The sequence below is a fragment of the Vitis vinifera genome, chromosome 6 (assembly GCF_030704535.1).
Source record: "Vitis vinifera cultivar Pinot Noir 40024 chromosome 6, ASM3070453v1".
In the NCBI taxonomy this organism is placed as follows: Eukaryota; Viridiplantae; Streptophyta; class Magnoliopsida; order Vitales; family Vitaceae; genus Vitis; species Vitis vinifera.
This window is the reverse complement of record NC_081810.1, coordinates 18,813,507-18,836,629: the sequence shown is the minus strand read 5'-3', so window position 1 is coordinate 18,836,629 and position 23,123 is coordinate 18,813,507. Positions and strand designations below refer to the sequence as shown.

At 30.8% G+C, this 23,123-nt stretch overlaps 1 protein-coding gene and 1 pseudogene across 1 annotated transcript; one reads left to right on the top strand and one right to left on the bottom strand.

Annotated features, from left to right (window-relative positions):
- The first annotated feature begins 5,357 nt into the window (after nt 1–5,357).
- LOC132253888 (phenylalanine N-monooxygenase-like) lies at nt 5,358–17,281 on the top strand (annotated as a pseudogene).
- Nucleotides 17,282–17,927: 646 nt separating this feature from the next.
- Nucleotides 17,928–20,300, bottom strand: LOC132253954 (flavonoid 3',5'-hydroxylase 2-like). Its single transcript, XM_059737603.1, has 2 exons — nt 19,304–20,300; nt 17,928–18,888 (listed from the first exon to the last, which is right to left on the bottom strand). The coding sequence occupies exons 1-2, from the start codon at nt 20,198–20,200 to the stop codon at nt 18,259–18,261; spliced, it is 1,527 nt and encodes a 508-aa protein (XP_059593586.1). The 5' UTR covers nt 20,201–20,300; the 3' UTR covers nt 17,928–18,258.
- Between the last annotated feature and the right edge of the window lie 2,823 nt (nt 20,301–23,123).

The window sequence follows — 23,123 nt, the reverse complement described above, 5'->3', positions numbered from 1 at the left end:
TCATTTGGGGCATACCCTTTTTCTCAAGATAGTTGCATTCTCATTTATAGTAAGTTGATCATCTTATTTTAGTAGTCTTTTAGTGGTTTGACTTAGAGTTGTAAACCACGATCTCCCTCTTTAGGCGTATAATGCCCATATCTTAGAGTTATTCATTTCATTACAACACGGTACTAGTCATCACATCCATAGCCCAAAGTTGTTCATTGTACTTTAATCTAAGTTTGTTATTTTTTCAATTTCAGTTGTGACATTTTTTTTTTTTTAGTTTCATTAGTGCTACTCATTTCCTTTAAGTTTCATCTAGGGCATCTCCCATCCCTTAAGACATTTTGATTATCTTTTTTAGTGAGTTGATCACCCTCATTTTGGTCACCTTTTAGTGGTTTGACTTGGAATCGTAGACCATGATCGCCCCTTTTGGGTGTATAGTGCCCCTATTCTTGAGTTGTTCATGACATCTACAACCCTGAGTTGTTCATCCACAGCCCTGAGCTGTTCATCCATAGCCCTGAGCTGTTCATTGCATCCATGACCATGAGTTGTTCATTGCATCCACAACCTCGAGTTGTTCATTGCATTAACAGCCCTGAGCTATTCATTGCATTCATTGCATTGAGCTGTTCATTGCATTCACAGTCCTAAGTTGTTCATTGCATTACAACCTTAAGTTGTTCCTCATCTTTACACATCCTTGACCTGTTCATTATGGTACAACCCTAAGCTATTCATTGCATCATAGCCTAATACTATTCATTTCATATTCATTAGCATTGTGCACCTTATCCTCACAGCTTTGCACTCGTCACTCTTTTCCTTACTCTGTTACATTGTGCTAATAACTTCCTCATCACATTATTCTAGAGTTTCCCCTCCTCCATGGTGCATGACAAAGTCCTTTGAGCTCGTAACACGTGAATCAGTCATATTGTTGGATACCTTATGCCTTTTGTCCTCGTATGGTACACGTATGGTTTTTTTTCCCTTTGTATGCATTTGTTCATGTGCTCCTTAGTGGTCTGATTGCTACTTAATTTTGACACCGATTTTTGAAGGCTTTTCTAAGGGAGTCTAGATCCATAGTATAACTTTAGAGACACCTTAGGAGTTTCCGTTTTCGCCATTTTTATAGGGCTTTAGATTTTTTTTTTAATTTTATTTATTTATTTATTTTTTGTTTTGATTTGGGAGAGTTCATGTCATACTAAGACAAATTTGGTGCTCTTTCTTGTGTTTCAGTAGAGCCCACTTTGTTTCGCCCACATATACACTTGCTTTACTCGTGAACTCTACCGAAGAGGCGCATATTTGTATACCCCAAAATTTGTCCCAATTTTACTCTTTAAATTAAATCCCGATTATATATGATATTTTTTGCCTACTCACTATTTAATTATTAGTTTTTATTATTTTGTATATTATTTTATTTTATTATTATTATTATTATTTTGTATTATCTTTTTTTTTTCTTTTTTTTTTCTTTTCTCTCTCCTCTCTCTCTCATACCTTCCCCAACAACCCCACCCACTCTCTCTCTCTAACGCATACCACCTCATTCGCAAGACCACCGACCCCCTCTCATTTTTTTCTCATTTTATTTTATTTTATTTTATTTTTTCTTCTTCTTTAGGCTACCCACCTCTCTTCATTTAGGGGGCCAGATTTTTTTTCCCATTCTTCTCCATTTTTTCTCCATTTTCTTCTTCTATTCTTCTTCACTTTAGCTCACACACACTACCACTTCTCCTCCAGCTAGCCTCATTTCTTTTCGCCCATTTTCTACATTCTCTCTCTCCCTTCTTCTCCCACCTTCCTCTCATTTCTCCATTTTTTTTATTACTCCTCATTTTCTTTTCTTCATTTTATTTTTTTTCCCAAAAACCAATCAATCTTCACTACCATCGGCAGGACCACTCGCCAGTCGCCGCCAGTGAGCTACTATCAGTTGTCAATCATCTTTCACTTTTCTCTCATTTTCTTTCTTTCCCAAGACATTCAAACTGGCTCCGATGTGAGTTAAAATTTTTATTTTTATTTTATTTGTTTTGTTTTTATTATTATTATTATTATTATTATTGTTTGATTTATGTCGTAGTGGTTTGGGTGTTTTGAGTTTGCTTAATTTATTTAGTTATTTACTTATTAAATTATGTTTGATTTTGATTGTAAATCGAGATTAGCATAAATTGGGTTGATTTTGATTGTGGATTTAGGTTTATATATTAAATTAAGCTTGAATTATGGGATATTAAGTTTAGGCCTAATGAGATTTATTTTAATTTATCATGTTTTGGGTTTGATTAATTGAACTTATATTTTGGCTATTAATATGAAAATTTTAGATTAGGGCCTATGATATATGAGATATTTTTGTTGGGTTATATTTGCTAATTTGGACTCATTTTGATTGATGAAATCTGTTGGACTAATTTGAAATTTAAATTTGGGCTTGAATATCTATTGTGAACTTTATACATTTTTAGATATTTACATTTGGGCTATTTTTGTTTGTACATGGACCCATTTTACAATTTTTTTGGTTGAATACGAATTTATGGTACGTGGAGCATAGAATTTTATAGAAGAAATGCCCTTAAAGCTCTCATCTCCAATTAACCAATACATATTTTATTTTTACATTTATTTGATGATGTTTTATTTATTTATTTGAAGAAAAAAAATCAAAGAAGAATGAAGACTAACTTCAAGACTCATCCCATACACATAATAATACATGTACGTGTTGCACCTTGAAGTGAGGTCATTTGTACACAGAAGATTTTAGCAGATTCACTTACCACTGAATTGGTCTTTAAAATTATGGTTTCTTAGCTCATAAAAATTTGGGTGCAACAAAATTTGGACTCAATAAGTGATGAGTCCCCCACATCAAGCCTTTCAAAATAAAATTATATCAAATAATTAAAGTCATCATAGAATTAAAAATAAATATTATTTTGTTGGCAAATTTCCCTTGAACCAAATTCTTTGAATTAAGCAATCAAATCTTAAGAATTCCAAATTTAATTCCTTAATCTTACCTATATAACTAATGGTAAATTCCTTCCAAAGAGAATATTGAAAAAATAACTTCACATAGAAAATGGGGCTTTACAAAGATAAAAAGACTTCACAAAATATGTCTACAAGTCTGAAAAATTGCAAAACTACTATACATGCATTCTTCACCATTCATCAAATTCACTCGGTAACAAGCAGCTCTAAGTCCTCAATTAATTTTCAAAAATTAAGAAAATATTTTTATTGTCTTATTTCAAGTTGTGATCAAAGTGAATAAAGCAAAGAAAAAAATATTTTTTTGTAAAGAATATTATTACAAATATTACATCCCATAGTTATTTTATGCGACAATAATTTTATTATCACAAATATTATCGCATACACCATACATATACGATGATGTATAGGATTTAGGGTCATAGTGATTATGCCTATACAATACTCGCTTGATTCTCTCACATTTTATACCAAAATTTTAATATAGTGGATTTTCTTCTCCTCTATCCATGGTTTTTCTCATCTAGGATTTTTCATGTAAATTTGTGTTTCTATTTTCTAGTTGCCTATTCTCATTTTTCCATAACATTATTTTATTTTTACATTTATTTGATGATGTTTTATTTATTTATTTATTTTGATGTTTTTTTAATGCACAAGAGTTTTTCTCTTCAACTTTGATTTTATATTTATTTATTTTTAAATAATTCATTTGATTTGTGTTATTTTATAATAGGAAATAATAAGGTGATGTTTAAATGGAGTTTCTATTCTTTATTTTTTGTTTCTAAAAATTAAAAATAATAGGGGATTTATATAAATAGTAGAGACTTGCCTTAAAAGTTTTAAAAGTTATTTAAAAATATAAGTATTCAAAGTAATATTTAGCGTGTATTTGATAGTCATTCTAAAAAGCACTTTTGATCTTTCTAAAACTTGAAAATTTTTATCTTTCAAGTATTAGAAATACTAAAAACGCTTCCTAAAATCAACACCAAATACACCCTTAATATGATTTGTGTTGATTTATATGCTAGGGTTTTATAAAAGGAAATACTAAATTATCCTAATATTATGAATGAGATTAAGAGATTGCTTTGTTGCTAATAGATGGTTAATTAAAATCTTTAAATTGTATTTGATTTGTTACATATATATATATATATATATAGCATAAGATATAATAAGAAATGAGATAATATATCCTTTATCATATTTAAATAAACTTATTATAAGATAAATGGTGGAAAAACTCATGATGTCCTATGTAGTTAAAAACTTAAAATATAATAATTCTAAGTATATATATATAGATAATTGTTGTGTTACATGTTCATAAATCTATAATTAGGGTGATCTTATAAAGATCAAGTATTTGTCTAATAAAATGCTATATAAACAAGTTATTTTTGTGATTTTTATTTTAAAAATATCATAAATGTGTTTTTAAAAACTATTTTGAAAATTGCTTTAAAAAGTGTGTTGTCACTTTATATTTTGGATTTCAATGATTAGGCCAAACTTTTTAGATAGGTAGCTTATAAATGTTGTTTTTTGTGAACTTCTAATGTTTTAAGTACCCCATAAAATTAAAATTACTAAAATAAAAAATCTTCATCAAATTACAAAAATAAACAATATTCATCAAACTTATTTGAACCTTCTAGAAAAAAAAATTTATGAGATAAAATCTTAAAAGAGGGAAATCATGCAATCATACATAATCAAAAAAAAAAAAAAAAACTAAGCTTTTTATAACTTTACTTTTAGAGTTCAAGAATGGGTAATATTTTTTTCCCACTTTACCTTTTCAAGTTCTAAAAAACGTATTTTTTCTCTCTCTCTCTTTGTGTGTGACATTTGGTTGCATGATTTCCCCAATATTAAAAATGTGCATCCAGACCCAAGACAAGACAAACATGGTTTTTCTATAAAAGACGTGTAAATGGTTTTGTTGTAGAGAGTAGTAGCAGTAACTCAACCTTGTTTTCTTCTACTACCACAGACGATGTGTTGTCTCATCTCAACTTCCTCTTGCTGCTTTTCATCACATCAATCTTTCTCATCTTCACTAAATTAAAATCCAAAACAAGTACCAAAAGCAAGCCAATACAATTTCCTCTAGCATTAGCTCCATGGCCACTAGTGCAATATCTACCTCATTTACTCAACAACAAGACAACTTTCTGGTGGATACATTGGCTTTATGAAAGAAATGAACACTGAAATTGCATGTATTCAATTGGGAAATATTTCATCTCGTCCCTGCGACTTTCCCAGAGATTAGCAGAGAACTTTTGAAGAAACATGATGTACTATTTGCATCCAGGCCCATTACAATGGCGACTGAGTATTCAAGTGGTGGCTTCATAACCACGACAGTTATCAACTTGAGAAATTGTAATACCCAGGTTTTTGTAGATTCTCCAAGCATAAAGTCTTTCATAAATTTGTGGGTCAAAAGGTCAAAAAGAGTGGTGAAAATCCATGTGTTAGTATTTAATTAGGATAAATTTAGGAAAAGTTGGTCAAAAGTCAATAGTTTGAAAATTTTGCCACGTCAGATGTAAGGAGTGAGAATTTCATAAATTAAATTTAGATTTTGAGAAAAAAATTAACCATCAAATAATTGAGATTAAGTTTTTAAAATTTGAATATTAAATATGTTACGAGAATTAATTTAATTATTATTGGATAATTATAAGAAAAATCATAGTAAGAAAAACTTGATAAAAATTTATATTATATCAAATTGTGATAATGGATAATTAAAAAGAAATTGAATTTAATTTTTATAATTGGAATTAAACCTCATAAAATTAGAAAACATCAAACAAAATTGAATCAAAATTAAATTAAGATTAAATTATGATATGCGAATTTAGAAAAAAAAATACAAAAGGATAAATTAATTAAATGTGAATTTAGTGAATTTAACTTTTGAAATTTTGATGCGATTGAATAATTTGAAAAATGAAGTAAATTAAATAAAAGTTATACCAAAGGGTAGAGAATTTGATTTTTATAAATTGAATGACTAATTAATTTATGGAATTAAATTTTAGAATATTATTTAAATTTTTGTTGGTAAATAAATATAGGTAAAATTAACGGGTTAAGGGTTATTACAAATTTCAACTTCTTGATTGCCAAAAAATTATTTTATGTTTTTAATATTTTTATGGAATTGAATTTTGTTAATAGTTAATTATATCATGTTTTAAATTAATTTTAGAGTAAAAAATCAATGTTTCATGTAATTATAATCAAATTATACTTTTTGAAGAATAGGCTTGTAGTAAATTAAATTACGAATACGGTGGTATTTTTCATGAGATGGAAAATCATAAGTTTGGTATAATTCATAATTACAGAAGGTGAATTTAAGAATAATGGTTTTAATTTATTAAGAAATGGATGTGCGTGGTATTTTAGGATTTGTTTTAATAATATATATATATATATATAAAGTGAAATTGTCATGGGAGTTTAAAAGAAGAAGAAGAAAAGAAAATGAAGAAAGGAAATCGAGTGAGAGATGTAAGGGAGTCGTCGACAAAGAGTGGGAAAAATGGGTCGCCAGCTTTAGGATGCTGGTGGACCTACCAAATGACGTCCATTTCGCGTGAAATTTTGGAAGGACATTCTATTCAATGCGAGGAACACTCCTACGGTGTCCTATTTTAGTTTTAACGGTTAAATTTTTCAAATTTAAGGTAAGGTGATTTAACCCTAAAACTTTGATTTAATATTTTCTTTGAAAAAAATTTATATATTGTGTTGTTGAAAGATAATAGATGTTATTTGTAGTATTTGAAGTGTGATTATTATTGTGAATAATTTTATTTCGTGATTTTATGGATTTTTCTTGGAATTTTGGTAATGTTTGAGAAGATTAAATATGAAAAAATAAAAATAGTTGTATTGAGTACTAAGAATTATTGATGTTGTTGGAGATAAGAAAATTAAGGTATAATTGTGTTTTGTTAACATTTGAATTATTGGAAAAATTTCCCAGAATGTTGTGGTGGCTTGATTGTGAAAAAGTGTTGTATTGATTATTAAAATTATTAATGCTTTTAAAAATAAATAAAATGATGATATAAATTGGGTTTTTGTTGATATTTGAATTATTGGAAAATTTTTCCCAAATGTTAGGGTGGCTTAATTGTGGAAAATTATCATATGGGTGTCAAAATTTTTGAAATTATTGGAGACAAATAAATTATGACATAAATTACATTTTCGTTGATATTTGTATTAGTGAGAATTTTCTTGGATATGTGTGGTTATTTAATTGAAAAAAATGGTTATATTGGATTTGGAAATTATTAAGCATGTCGGGAATAAATAGAATTTATGTAGTTAATGTTTAAAACTATGTTTTGATGCTATACAAATTAATTGTGAATTTTCTTTTATGTTTGTAATGATTAAAGTGAAGAAAAATCGTTGTGTGGATTATTGGAAATTATGAAACATAATGGGAGTAAATAAAATTATGTCTTGGAAAATTATGGATATTAAAATATGATTCATTTGCATTTCATATGCATCATGATTGTGTGAAGAAAAATAAAAATTAAAGAAATGGTTGTGTGAAATGAAAATGAGAATGAAAAGACCCCAAAAATGGCAAAAATGAAAAGAAAAGAAAAATAAGAAATTGAATGACCCTAGAGATAGTGAATTAAGAAGTGAGTGAGTTCCTTAGGGTGAAAGACTCAAAAGTTTACCCTAGGAAGACTCCGAATGGGGAGTGTATTTGGGTATAAACGCGTATCCTTCGGTGAAAGCCCGAGAACGATATTGCATTGCTTGATTGTGTGTAAGCATTTGTATTATGGTTGCATTTGGAAGAATGATTTGTATTATTTATCAAGTGTATGTTTGAATATATTATTCAAGACTAAAGTGACTTATTTATTTTGTAAATTTAAAATTATTGATATGCTAAACATATGATTAAATAAGGAAAATGATAATTTTGATTGATTTAAATTTGTATGGTTGAGGTTTCTTTTAGTGTGTATAATGTAAATGTAATATTATATTTTGGCATATGGTTGTGTTTTATTGACCTAGAATTTCTAACCCATTTAGGTCTAAATAGTAACGTGGAAATGTGCATCCCTTTATTTTCTAAAATTTTTAGATGCAGATATAGTTTCTGAGGGACTATAAGAAGATCATGAAGTGTTCTAAAAAGCAAAAAAACCATAATAATGGTTGTTGTTGTTTTTTAATTACCTTTTGACATCTACTAATTTGAGTTATATGGACTTTTTTAAGTTAAATTATATTTTATTAGTTTGTAAAACATTTTTGGAAATATTCTTTTTGACTTAGAAATTATTGTAAATATTTGAGTTTTTGGGTAGGAAGATGATTGGTGGAATTTTTTTTTTTTTTAATACTTGTGAACAGAAGATAATGTGATGGTTGGTTTTGGAAAAATAAAATAATATGTTATAGTAAATCTTAGCTTAATAAATTTATTTAGGATTAAACGCTTTATTGAAGAAAAAAATTTAAGGTGTTTTAATTGATTGCCAACATGGATAAGAGTAACTCTTAAGGTCAAACCTTTGACCTGGGGTCACGAGTCAAGTTCTGGGTTGCCTAGTATTTGGGGTGTGACAGAAATACAATCCGTCAATACAGCAGGAATTTCATCCGGAAGATGATCCTCAACACAAGATACTTTAGCCAACGAAAGAAAGATGGAGGCCCTGGAGTTGAAGAGGAGCAACATGTTGAATCCTTCTTTACTGTACTTGCTCATCTATATGTATTCTCTTTATCTGATTACTTCCCATGGCTGAGAGTACTGAATTTAGATGGCCATGAAAAGACTATAAGGGAGGCTATGAACACCATTAACAAGTACCATGATCCAATCGTGGACCAAATAGTAGAACAATGGAAGAATGGCGAAAAAGAGGTTGAGGACCTGCTTGACGTTTTCATTTCAATTAAGGATAAAAATTAATAAGGATAAAAATTAGGAGCCACTACTGTCTCTGGCTAATATCAAAGCCCAATGCATAGTAAGATAAGTAATTTTCACTATAAGGAAAAAGATATATGGTGACATTTATAACGAGTCACCATAAACATAGGGTGTCACTACAACATAGTGTCACCTTCTCTACTGACACCATAGAGGGTACCAATTGGTGACGTATTTGTAAGTGACACCAAAGTAGATAAATGGTGACACATTCGGAAGTGACATCATATATTTCTAGTGATGATAGGATGTCGCATTAAATGCATGATCTTTGAGTTATGATGTCACATTAAATGCATCACCTTTGAGTTATGGTGTCACATCATTGTAAATTATCGTGGAAGATATGATTGCTTTTAGTTGTAGATTTTTGTAATACTTATGAATTAACAAATAGGATTAACCTGTGTATATTTTGTCCATAAATATAACAATCATATTACATTTAACTCATTTTTCGGTAATGTTTATGGAATAACTCGTAATACATTGATCATCTAATAATATTTGTCTATCAAATGTTCACAAAAAGATAGTACATCCAACATATCAAACCCACCAAAACTAAAAAAGAAGAGTGAATAAATACCAAAACATGATTTAGAAATGTTAAGCATCCCAAGATTCATGTATACCTTCATTTCATAAGCATAAAACCGACTAACTATAAAATGACATAAAAGTAGCATCTAAAAATCTAAAATTCTCACTACCAATTAAAGTAACGTTTATGTCCTACAACATATGACATACGAGTTGCATTTAAAAACCCAAAATCTTGTTGCCTTCTTCGTTCTTTTTATTCTCTATTCCACCCTCCTAAGAGTGTATACCTGCATTTCATAGTTTAATGAGTTTTATAGATTTCATTGAAGAAAATAAATATGGATCGATGTTATCATAAATGAACAAATCTAAGAACTTTTTTTTTTTTTCTTTTTTTCAAATAAAAACATTGTTCAAAGAAAAGCAATACTATACAATATCTATGGAAAAATTCATGTAGTAGTTAAGGGACTCACCATGCATGGTGATCATGATGCATCAACATGATTCATGATTAGTTGTAGCACAAAAGTAGTCCATTCTCCTCTAATTTCATTGAATTCTACTTGAGAATATGTTTTTTTATCACCAAACTAAAATCAAATAAGAAAATAACATTAAAATGCATAACATTTGGAAGCTTAAAACTATGTACAATTCATTAAATAAGTAATACCTTTGAAGCAATAATTGTAGGATAAAAAATTGTCTCTTTAATGAATCTCATAACAAAGTAGCCACATTCGAACCCTCTTTCTTGTCTTGGACACTAATCGATCAGTTATAAAATAACATTAGTACTCATATATATAAATGGTGCAAATGCATAAGCTAAATGTGTAAAGAAAATTTTTTTTCTTTGCAAATATTTGAAGAGCCCTATGTAAATAAGTTCAATGGGTACATTTTTAAGATAGGTAAATTTTATATGTTTTAATATATAGAAATAATAATAAAAAATGTGTTTGAGGTGAATGTAATTTTTTTTTAAATAATACTATGAAAAATAATAGGAAGAACTTACATGTTTACGATATCCTTTAAGTCCTCACATGGTTTGTGATGCACAGGGTTAAGATAGTGGACTATCATTTTCCTTGGCTCAATCACTACCAAAACCCCAATGAAAGCTAAAACGTTTAAAAACAAAAGTAGCATCTAATTAGAAATATAAATCAATCATAAAACCTCAAATTAAAGTATAATATTCGTCACTTACTTGAGGTTGTAGGACATGAAAACATATCCGGCATCTTGGCACTCTATTAAGTGTTTTGACAACAATTGTGTTCTTTTCTCTGTTTGAGGATTACTAAAGCCTGCTCATGATATTGTAAAAGGATTAACAAATATAAATTGTGATTCCTTTTTGGCAATATGTAGTTGATCATGCATGTACCTATTATATTATCAAAACACCAAAAGAAAATTATCATTAGTCATATCCAATCTCGTTCAACATGGGCAACTCATATTAAAAAAATAAAAACAAATGAAAATAAAAGGTGCACACCATAAATGGAAGGAGATGCATTTTGATGACACCTCTAAAGATGGAATAATGTATTCACAATCCTCTCTAGATATATATGTTCGGAATTCGACACCAAATAGTGAAATGGGGAGCTGTATTAGGTATGTCTTCTCATTACTAAGACAACCATCCATAAATTTTTGAAAATTTTTAATGACCGAATGATTTTGAGGCTTAGATTTTCGAATACTTGGTGCATTCACTATCTACTTCTTTCCTTTATCCAACACCTATGAAAAGGGAAGGAATGTTAGTAATATATACTCCTAAACAATAAAATACCAAGTTACAATCAAATTTACTACAAGTATAAAATGACATACCTGAGGATGTTCAGTTTCAAGTATGACAAGGCTTGTTGGCCAGTCAAGCTTAAAGCCAATAGCATCCCCAACATTGATAATCTCATATGGATTTGGAAATGGGAGTCTAGCAACTAGCTTGTGTGCAACATTTATTACGACCAACCCATTTGATCAATTTTCTTCTATTAGTGTACCGGTTGCAACAACATTTCATTTTCATTCCACTGCTAATTTATATTTAATTACCTTCAATACAACAAATAATATCATTTACATAGGCTATATATCACTTATATTAATCTTGTATTATTAGTAAGTAAATGTATACCTTACATTTCAATGGTGGTTTTGGTGGTTGGGGCTCTTCCATCATTTTAAACATTGGTTTTTTTGCTACAACTAGTTGTAAAACAAGTTGTTGTCTCATGTTATTACTACCCATATTAGAATGGGGTGTGGGGGGAGACATAGTTTGTCTTGTTCCAGCATCTTGCATCTCCTTTCACACCATTTCCCATATTTCTTCTTTGATTTTTTTTTTTCATGTCATTAGATGGTTGATGAAAGTATGAGTTCGGCTTAACCAAACGGTCTTGACCTACCACACGTCCTAGATGATCAAGCTTACCCAATGCCTGACATAATATGTCATTTGGACCAGGTGGAGGTAGTCCAGTCTCCTTGCCTTTTCTAGTAATTCATCCTACAACAAAACATATATTAGTAATAATTTGATGAAGATGATTAACATATCAATCAAAGACAACCAACTCAAGAGGACCAATTCAAGGTAGCTAGAAAATGAATTGTTTTAATAAAAATGATAATAGATAAATTAATGTATATTGTTTCAAAATTAATTTTCAAATTAGGCTACTATATTTGCACTAGTATAACATGACTACTCATAAAAATGATAGCATTAAGCCTCTTACCTATTAACACCTAACGATATCATCACAAACCATAATCACATAGACATACTAACACTATAGGCAAACATACTAACACTATAAGCTCTAAAAGGCATAAATATGCTAACTTACTATCATGTTAATCATTGGCTTTGTAATCTTATTAAACTTTCCTTTCTTCTCACATGTTTTCTTTCATAAACACTTCTATCAACCCTACCAATAGCCCCTTCTGCTTGTAGCTATATAATTTTTAACAATAAAACTCATTAGTTCAATATGATCAAGTTAATAAATGATATTTAAAAACTGAAATCATTTTCCTATAAACAAAATATATACTCCATTTTTTTTTATGGATATTGATAACTTACTATATCCTGCTCAAAACGTGCATATCATTTTCTTCGAAGATAATGATTGTAAATGTGTTTATCTCTTCTTGATTTCTGAACTTTGTGATATTCCTACAAAATATAGACACAAAATTAGTACATGATAAAACTACGTAAATGTGAAAATTGAAGATGTAATAAAAATAATGCTTAACATTAAAATGTTCAAAAAGTCTATCTTTAACAAACTATCTCCAATGATCCTCTTGTATGAATGGGTAAATAGGAGGTGACTTTTTCAGCTTTTCTGGTCATTCTTGAAAGACAATATATATTTCTTTGTCAACTTGTACTTAAAGGTTCGAAACCTGATGCCCATTAGTATGAAACAATTCCTCTTGGATTTTTTATTCACATTAAAGCTTGTCTACAAAATAGCAACCCATGTTAGCTCATGTTAATGAATGTATACAATAATTATATATTAAATCTATAGATACACTTATTGTGATCAAATCCCATAACTTCTCCTTAGTCTCTTTAGGGACTTTCCTCCAACTCTCAATAATTATTGGCACATGGGTTCTAGTTATTGTACTAAGATAACTACTTAGTTCAATTGAATTTTCCTCAATGTGACTACCAAGGCTATTGTATTCAATCTTGAGTTTTATCCTTTTACTTCGATTTTTTGCAATATTTGGTTTCAATGTACTACCTCTATGCTTTATTTTTTGCATTTCCTCTTCTTCTAGATCCATATTTGTGTGGAAGATATCAAGTAAATGTGCAAACTAGTACTTCACCAACAAACCTGTAAAATGACTCAAAAGCAAGATTAGTATAGCCTTGCATATATTTTCTATAATTAAATTGGTCATTCACAAATATATATTTTGAAATTTTCTTTCAAAGTTTGTCTTGTTTTTTGATTTCTTATCAATAATGAAGAATTTATTTGTGAGGATAATAATAAAATAAATTATGCATAGTTTCAATTCTAATTTATAGTTTTAATGAAAAAGAAATTTAGGAATGAGAGTTTCAAGTTATGTGAGCATAAAATCAAAACATGATAATAAAAAATAATATAAATCTAGTTCCATGGACAACAAAAAGATAGTTGAATGAAGATTGAAGTGGTACCTTTGAATAACATATGTTTATGATGCATGAAAGAAATTTAGGATGATTAATATATATAGATATATCATGAGCAATATATAGAAGCTAAGCTAATGTGCAACTCATGAAAACTAATAAGTGAAATGCCTTATTATATCTCATTCAAGGGTACAATATATTATTTAATTATTTTCAATCCATATGCCCTCACAATCTTCTCTCATGTATATTGCCTATGATTCATCCATAGCATCAAATGATTCAAATTCTGGCATTGAACTTATAAAGGGGTGATGAACCATGCAATTATCGGTGAAGTCATCTAGTCCTTCTATGTTCTTGAAATCTTTTGGAGGAATTGAGAGAACTATTGACCATTTAGGATCAAGTTGATCTTCAACATAGAAGATTTGCTTGGCTTGTGATGCTAAAATAAATGGATCCAATTTGTGACCTATTTTGGAGAAGTCAACTAATGTGAACCCGAGTTCATCAACTTTTATACCATTCTTGTTGTCAATCCAATCACACTTGAAAATTAGAATTGTGAACATGTTGTAATCAAGATCTCATATCTCATTAATGACCTCATAAAAGCAAAGTTTACCACAAACTGGGTTCTTATCCTTAGAACTGGTAATTTGCATAGTCCTTGCTAAAATGCTAACACCACTATTTTGGGTGATGCATGTCATATCGCATTCCTTAGTATGGTAACGACACTCATTAACGATATATCCAAGATATTTGACTACCTGGAGAGTAGGGCCATGTGCTAACCACCTAAGCGTGTCGAGAATATCTTGCCCATTATGGATAGCCTCTTCAACCCGTGTATAATCAAAACATATTGGAAACTTGTGATGTTTTCAACATATTGAAAAATTTTCTAAAAACTAAGAGATTACCTTTTCTTTAAGCCAATATGTAAAACAACTCATATGTTCTTCTTGCAATCAAATTTGTCTATTAGATTGTCGAGGGTATTGAGACCTCAACCAATTCATGTGTTCCCTATGACGTTAAAGACAAGGAATGCAAACTTAGGATTTCATCATTATGTTATGAAATTATAAAAAGATAAAGGTATGTTTTTCTTACTCAGTGTATGGTTGGACAATAGTTGTATTCTCTAACAGATAATGATGTGCTTGTAACCACGATTTATGATCAATGTTGGTAGAATGACCACCAATTATAGGTCTACCAAATTTGTTGTCATAATTGTTACTTTTGGAATTCCAATTGCATGAGTCCCTAATAAATATTCAGTACAAAATTCGATAGCTTTTTCTTCTAAATAGCACTTAGTAATGCATTCTTCAGGCCGATTATGATTGCGAACATATTCTTTAAGAACTTTCATATACCTCTCAAATGGGTAGATCCACCTAAAGTAAACTGGACCACATAGTCACACCTCCCTTGTCAAATGCACTGCTAGATGAAGCATAATATCAAAAAATGAAGGTGAAAAATACTTTTCAAGTAAGCACAGCGTGACCACTAACTCATTGTGTACCTCATCCAATTTTGGCACATCAGCCACTTTTGTACATAATTGATTGAAGAAGATACACAATCTTGATATAGTATATCTCACATGCTTTGGCAAAACAAAATGTAATGCCACTAGCAACAATTGTTGCATAAGTGCATGGTAGTCATGGGATCTTAAACCAAATAACTTCAATTCCTCTAAGGAGACAAGATTTCTAAAATTTGAGCAATACCCATCAAGGACCTTCAAATAGACAATGTTTGACAAACTAATTTTTTTCTCATGTTTGTTGGCTAATGGGGCTTAAGTTGTCTTATTTTGAGTTGGATACTGTAGGCACTTCACTAGAAAGCTTAAAAGAGAGAGCTATTAGGTTTAATATACTAGGCTTAATGGAGAGGATGAAGAACACGTGGCAATGCATCTTAACAAAAATTTGTGTCTCTCATTCTCCTTAGAAACACATTAAAAAAAAATCATATTTTCCGTTTTTGTTTTTTAACTCATACTTTTTTCCTTTTTTTTTTACTCGTTTTTGGGGAGAGAGTTAGTGGATTTAATATGTTGGGTTTAATGGAGGATAAAGATCATGTGGCAGCACTGCATCTCAACGAAATTCTATATCTCTCATTCCCACTTAGATACACACAAAAAAAATTATTATTTTTTTTTTCTCTCTCTCTCATTTTAGGGAAGGGATGAAGATTATGTGGCAGAATATCTCAATAAAATTTTGTACCTGTCATTCTCACATAAATATATATTAAAAATCATTCATTTTTTGTTGTTTTTCACTTGTTTTTAAGAAGTCGGTCATGTGTTTGGTTCATATTAAAAAATCAATTAATCTATAGGTTTCTTCGTCTATACTAGAAGTTTAAACCTAAGTTTTTCTTCTCTACAACTCAAGAAAACGCAGTTCACAAAAACCATAATACAAAGATGCAGAAACAATCAATATAATGATATTAATAAAAGAAAAAAGATGATAGATCTAAGAGAATTTAGATTACCTGGGAGTCCACAAAGTGGAAAATGTCGGTTGTGAGTGTGTTGATTATGGGTAAGAGAAAAGGTAGAAGAAGATATATAAGGTTTGTATACTAAGATTTTTTTTATTCTGGGTGACATGTGGAAACAATGGGCTTTTTATACATTATCCCTGATTATTAATTATAAAAGTGGGCTCAAGTGGGCTCATTAAGTTATAATACTTAAAAATTTTTATTTTATATGATGTTACTTCCCAAAAAATGACACTATAAATATAAAACTAACATAATCTAACTATCACAATTGAAGAATTTTTATATGATGTATCACATTTATTAATTATAAACCCTATGGTGTCATTATTTTAAAAGTGACACCATAAATTATTTTTGTAGTAGTGTTGTGCTTACCTTTTGATCTACATTGCATGATGATCATTTCCTAGCCAGCAAATAACTTGATCAATCATCAGATTATGATCCTTCCATAATTTGCAGGAGTTGATGCTTGCAGGCGTCGATAGTCCATCAAATGCAATTGAGTAGGCAATGATCAAGCAACCAGGGATTTTGAGCAAAGCAGTGAAGAAATTGATGGAGTGGTTGGAAAGGATAGACGAGTTCAGGAATCCGACTAGTGTTGCTGGGTGCTTTATCCCCAAAGTCAGTCATGTCCTTCTGAGTCGTCTGGGGCTGGGCCGGAACCCTAGAATCTGGGAAGAACCGCTAAATTTCAATCCAGAGCGGCATCTGAATGCTAGTACAGTTCAAGCAGTGGAGTTGAACGAGCCAAACCTTCGCTTCATTTCCTTCAGTACTGGAAGGCGTGGGTGTGCAGGGATGTTAGCAAGGCTCCTTCAAGGCTTTACTTGGAGTCCGCCACCGGGCCAAAAGGAGATTGATTTCTCAGAGTCGAGAAATGATCTCTCTCTCTTGCAAAACCTCTGCATGCCCTAGCAAAACCAAGTCTGCGTTCATCATTATACCCACTTCATTAATGAAATAATCGATTAAAAGGATTAAATATTCCCCATATTTACAAATTTATCACTTTCATATTTTTGTTTGAAAAATAATCGATTTTTGATCTAAATATTTTTAATTATTTTAAATATTTACAATATATTTATAAAAAAATTTATTTTTATAAAAAAATAATAATAATAATAATAAAGACATTTTTATCAAAACGATATCAAAATATAATAAAGGATTAGATTTTTAAAATTGGTTTGTAATGAACTTTTTGATCAAATAAATTTTCATTAATTAAATTGAAAACAAGACACAAATTAATAAAAACAAATCATAAATATTTTTTTGATTGAAACTTGAGATATAAGAAAACATATTGGATTCTATTGGATTTAATTTCAGCCATATATATCATGATAACTATTGGATTCAAGGTCAGCCACCCACTATAAGTTCACATGCCAAAAATAAAAGGATAGATATCTAAATGGTGGTTATGTGGTAGAGTTGGCATCGTACCAAAATGATGGACCAAGGGTGCTGAGGTCCCTGGTCCCCCTTTCATGACAATGGCTCTTTCGTGTCAAAATTGGGTATGAATAATTAGATTTGAAGGGGGTTAACATTAGACTAACGATCTAAGCCAATCCCATTCTGCAGCACAAGAAGTGAAAAGATGGAGATGGCTCTGACCATATATTTTTGAAGGATCCAAATATAATCAATCAAACAAAAAGAATCACTACATAGGACAAAAATACCCCTACTATTTACTGATTTGGAAGACAAAAAAACAAAAACTATAACCAAATCGAGCCTAAATCAATAGATTATGCATAGATGCATATGGCTTGGTGGTAGAATGAAACGACCATCTTTGAGCTAATACATCTTATACTAAGCCACAGGAAACTAAAACAACATCCCAAAATATCTTCTACTTAACTGCATCCATGCCATATAGCAGCGAGGCCTGGGTTTTGGTCTGAGCGGTTTGAGCTCAGACTGCATACGCACTCTGGTGAAGCCTTGGTGTCACCATGGCCGAAAGAGAAACTGCCTTCTGCAGCGCAAGCCCGAAAGCTTCGTCCATGTTGATCTCAACTCCATCCGGCATTTTCCAGTCAAATGAATGTACCAACGTCCCTAAAATGTACTCAACCAGCACTATTCCCATTCTAGTGCCAGCGCAAATCCTTCGTCCAGCCCCAAACGGGATCAACTCAAAATCATTTCCACGAGGATCAATTTTTTCATTTCTTCCACTTAAAAACCTTTCTGGCCTGAATTCTTCCGGGCTTTCCCAGACATCAGGGTCTCGCCCAATTGCCCATATGTTCACGCTAAGTCTAGTGTTCTCTGGGATGTAGTAGCCGTTCACTTCACATGCTTGGGTTGAGACACGAGGAAGGTTCAATGGGGTGGATGGGTGCTTCCGGAAGCTTTCCTTGCATATGGCTTGTAGGTATGGAAGTTTTGGCAAGTCAGACTCCACGAGCCGCCGGCTCCTTCCAATCACTTTATCCATTTCTTCGTGAGCACGCTTGAGGATGCTCGGGTTTTTCAACATCTCAGCCAGAGACCACTCGATTACGCTCGATGAAGTGTCTGTTCCTGCAGTAAATAAATTCTAGCCAAGGAAACAAAAATATGTTCACATACTTGAAATTTATGTAATCAAACGCTATTGAAAATTGAGATCCATCATTTTTTGCATTAGCCCTAGCAAAAGTTCAAGTTCAAGGAAGCTGGTTGAAAAATCATGTAAACCGATTTTATAAAATAGAGAGAAGTGTGTTTTGGTGCAGAAGGTCTGATCAGAGAACCAATCATTTTTCACAATTTTCTTGTGCCATGCAGCTGAGCATATGAAAACAACCATGCAAGTGGAAAAAGAAAAAAAAAAGTCCAAAAATAAAGAACAGTTATGTGCCCCTAAAATGGCTACCTGATAAAAACGTACATATCTAAAACCAATAAAAGTGCTGTTTCCGGAAAGAAAATATCGGAAAACAAAATTAAAGACGAGCTTTAACTATGCATACCAGGAGGAGTGCTTTAATGTTGGTAATAGTGAGCTTCTCCCCTGTAGAATTTTCTTGGTTTGCCATGATTACGTCCAGAAAATCTGGGTTTCCCTTCCGCTCATGGGCTGACGCCGTGTGCTCCTCCATCATCTTTGTTAATAACCGGTCGAACTTCCTATGTAAATGCTTCATCCCGCGCTGGATCCCTTGGATGTCCAGCCATGCGATGGACGGAATAAAATCGCCAATATTGAAGTACCCAGCAGTGGTCATGAGCTCCACCACCATGTCCTTGAACTCATTTGACTCCGACCCTTTTGTTTCAAACACCCGGCGGCTTAGTATCACTTGCCCTATCATGTTGGCCATGGAAAAAGTTAACATCTCCGGCACCACCACCGGCTCCGCTCGCTGGCTCAACTCAAGCATGGCTCGAAGCATGTGGCCTAGCTCAACAGCTCGGACCTGAGACCAGTCCTCAAGAGCCTTCCCACCAAGCATGTGTAAGTTGCTTAGCTTTCTCAGTAGCTTCCACCTTGCCCCATAATCCGCAAAAACCATGTCTTGGGCATGATAGGCCAAGAGTGTCGCACCGGCATTAGGCGGGCGGTTAGAGAAATTAATGTCTAGCGTTTTAAGGAAAGCCCGAGCCGCCCCGGGAGTTGAGGCCACCACCATGCTGTTAGTGCCCATTTTCAAGAACATGACAGGCCCGTATCTTTTGGCCATCTTTGCTAATGCAACATGAGGCATGTTACCTAGAAGAGGAAGAGCGCCGACGAGCGGCCACCCTTTGGGGCCAGGAGGGAGCTTCCGGGAAGATTTGAGAAGGAGAGAACGAATGAAGAAGCGGGTGATGAAGAAGAGTAGAGTTGCTGCAGCAAGCTCAAGCAAGAGGCTTGTATCTATGGCCATGGCTTAGTGAGTGTAGGACAGTGAAGGTGGCTATGAAAATTGAGCTAGGTTTGTGGAAATATATGGGGCATGAGGCCATGGGTATGGTGGGTGAGCGAATCGTTTGGTAGTCACGTGTCCAGGTACCAATTAATTTCTGGATCACTGGGTTTGCTTGTGGAGAGCCAGGTGTCGGGAAGTAACTGACAATTTTGTCACTGTCTTATCTCATATCACCTTTAATAAGTTGGGAGGATGCCTCCAGACAAAAGGGACGGGCTGCCCTATTTATTTTACGGGGTCTATATTGAAAATAATAAGAACCTACTAATCGGATAGATTCAAGGATAAAAATATCGGTAATCACGGATATATCGGTATTTTGATTTTACGGATATATCGAATATATCGGAAAACTTATGAAATTGTTAAAAACTTATGAAAATGTAAGGAAAACCTCATAATAATATAATTAAAAGTATAATAGACATTTTAAAGTTATTTTATTGAAAATTTTGATATATGTATAACATGATTTATCATATTTGATAATAATATCGTATGCATCGATAAAAATATGAATTTTATAAGTGTACATTTATTATTAAATTACACATAATATTATGATATTTGATTATAATATGTCTAATTTTAAAATATATATTAGTATTAAAATATGATCCATTTAATTCAATTGTATTAAACAATATAAAATAAATAATGATATATATATATATATAATTTTTTAATAGTTAATTAATTATTAATGATATTAAAAACATTATGAAGAAAATTATATAATTTTTATATTTTTGGTAATTAATTAAAAGACTTTAGTGGTGTTCGTTTTTTTAGCTTTTTGCTGAAAACCATTTAGTTTTAGAATTTAGGTTGTTTGTTTTTTTACTTTTTCATGACTTATTATAAACTTTTTACTAAATAGAAAAAGCCAAAATATATAGCTTTTTCGAAATAGAAAAAATAACACAATGGTTTTTTTTACTTTTTAATACTTAATAGAAATAAAATATTACAAAAACAAACAACCTAATATTTAATACTATTAAGTATTAAGGTTCTATTTAGAATTAAGTAAAAAAACAAACACCACCATTGCATTTAATTATAAAATAATTATAATTAATTTGCTCTTTAAAATATTCTTATATTTTCTTTATATAATGAATTTAAGTATATATATAGTTGTTGCATATTATATATCAAAGGGCAATTTAGCCCAGATGGTAAGCGGGTGTACCCGTTGACGGGCACTGTAGCGGGTTTGACTTTCGTTGACCCGCGTTGACCACGCGATATATCAATGATGAAAAATCACCGATATATCGCGAGAAATCGGCGATTTCTCGCAATAAATACCGAAATATCGCCGGACCGAAAAAATATAAACCCTTCGATACACGATATTTCGGCGATATATCGCCGAAATATCGTGACATTTTCCTCCTTGGATAGATTTGTTTCCATAAGCCTATATTCCAATTGACGTTCAACTCCTAATACTATTCTAATGAAGGGTTAAGAACAAATGGATATAGTAATGATACCAACTAATCTCATAATCAGCCAAATTGGATAATAATAATAATTATTAAGGGAAATTGAAAAGTTGATTTTTCCTCTTTCTCAAAAAAAAAAAATTGCTTATATTATAAAATCCCATAAATACATTATAAATTAGAAAAAGTGAGTTTTTACTCACTAATTTAAAAATATATATATATATAATTAAACAAAAAATTTATTAGTTTACATCAACAATAAAATAAAAAAAAATTTAAAAATTAAAAATATAATTACAACTAAAATACATAAAAATTAAATACAATTAAAATAAAAAACATAAAATTTTAAAAATAAAATATTAACTCTTATTTTATTTCCAACTCTTTCTCTATATCTATATTTTCTACTGGCGTGTTTTACTAAATGAAAAATTATTGTTTTATTTTTATATTTTTAATTTTAAAGTTTTAAATGCTTTTTTAGTTTTAAAAATTTCTTATTTTATTAATCTTAAATCATTCTCACAATAAAAAAATTATTAACTAGTGTTATTAACATAACAAGTAAAACTAGCATTTGAGGAATGACTATTTGAGTTATGAAAAAATATATGTATTTTAAATTTTTTTTAGATAAATAAAAATAAAACTGATATATAAAATTTGAAGATCTTTTTTCTATATTATTTTAATTTAGTGAATCAAAACCTAATTTTCCTTTATAAACTTCCTTACATTTGTTTGGTGTCAAGAGAAATCTAACCATAGAAAGAAAATCATATTAATTTCATTAGTTTTTCCTTTCAACATTTGGTTGTTTATATATACATTAATTGCGACCACATCCCGAATTTATTTTTCAGTTGATTTCAATTATTGTATCTCTAAAACATTTTAGTTCTCGAGTGATTTTAGTCATCATAATCATGTCCCTAATTTTTAATTCTAAGGTGATTTTATTTATTGTGAGCATGTTCCTAATTTTTACTCTTTAAGTGATTTCAATAATTGCAATTACATCCTTATCTTATAATCTCCTAATGTTAGCTGGTGATCAATCAATTTTGTTTTCATTATTGTAATGTATAATTGTTGTTGTTGAATTTTGGTGGACTGAAGGACATTCTAAGATAGTTGTTGATTTTTGGTTGTAAGGGAAAAGATAAGGGAGCCGAGAATGGGGGTTGGAGATTCTTCCTACCTTTTGGGGTGGCTTGTAACCACCGCATGTCCCATTATTTCCATTTAACCGTTACAATTAAGGAAAGGCCAATTTTGTCCCTTTTTTTCATACCATAATAATGTTTTTATTATTAAAAAAAATCTTATCATAAGGTCAATTTTGTCCTATTTTTCCTGCCATAATAATTTATTATTATTATAAAATCTTATCATCAAATATATCTGCCAATCCAAATTCA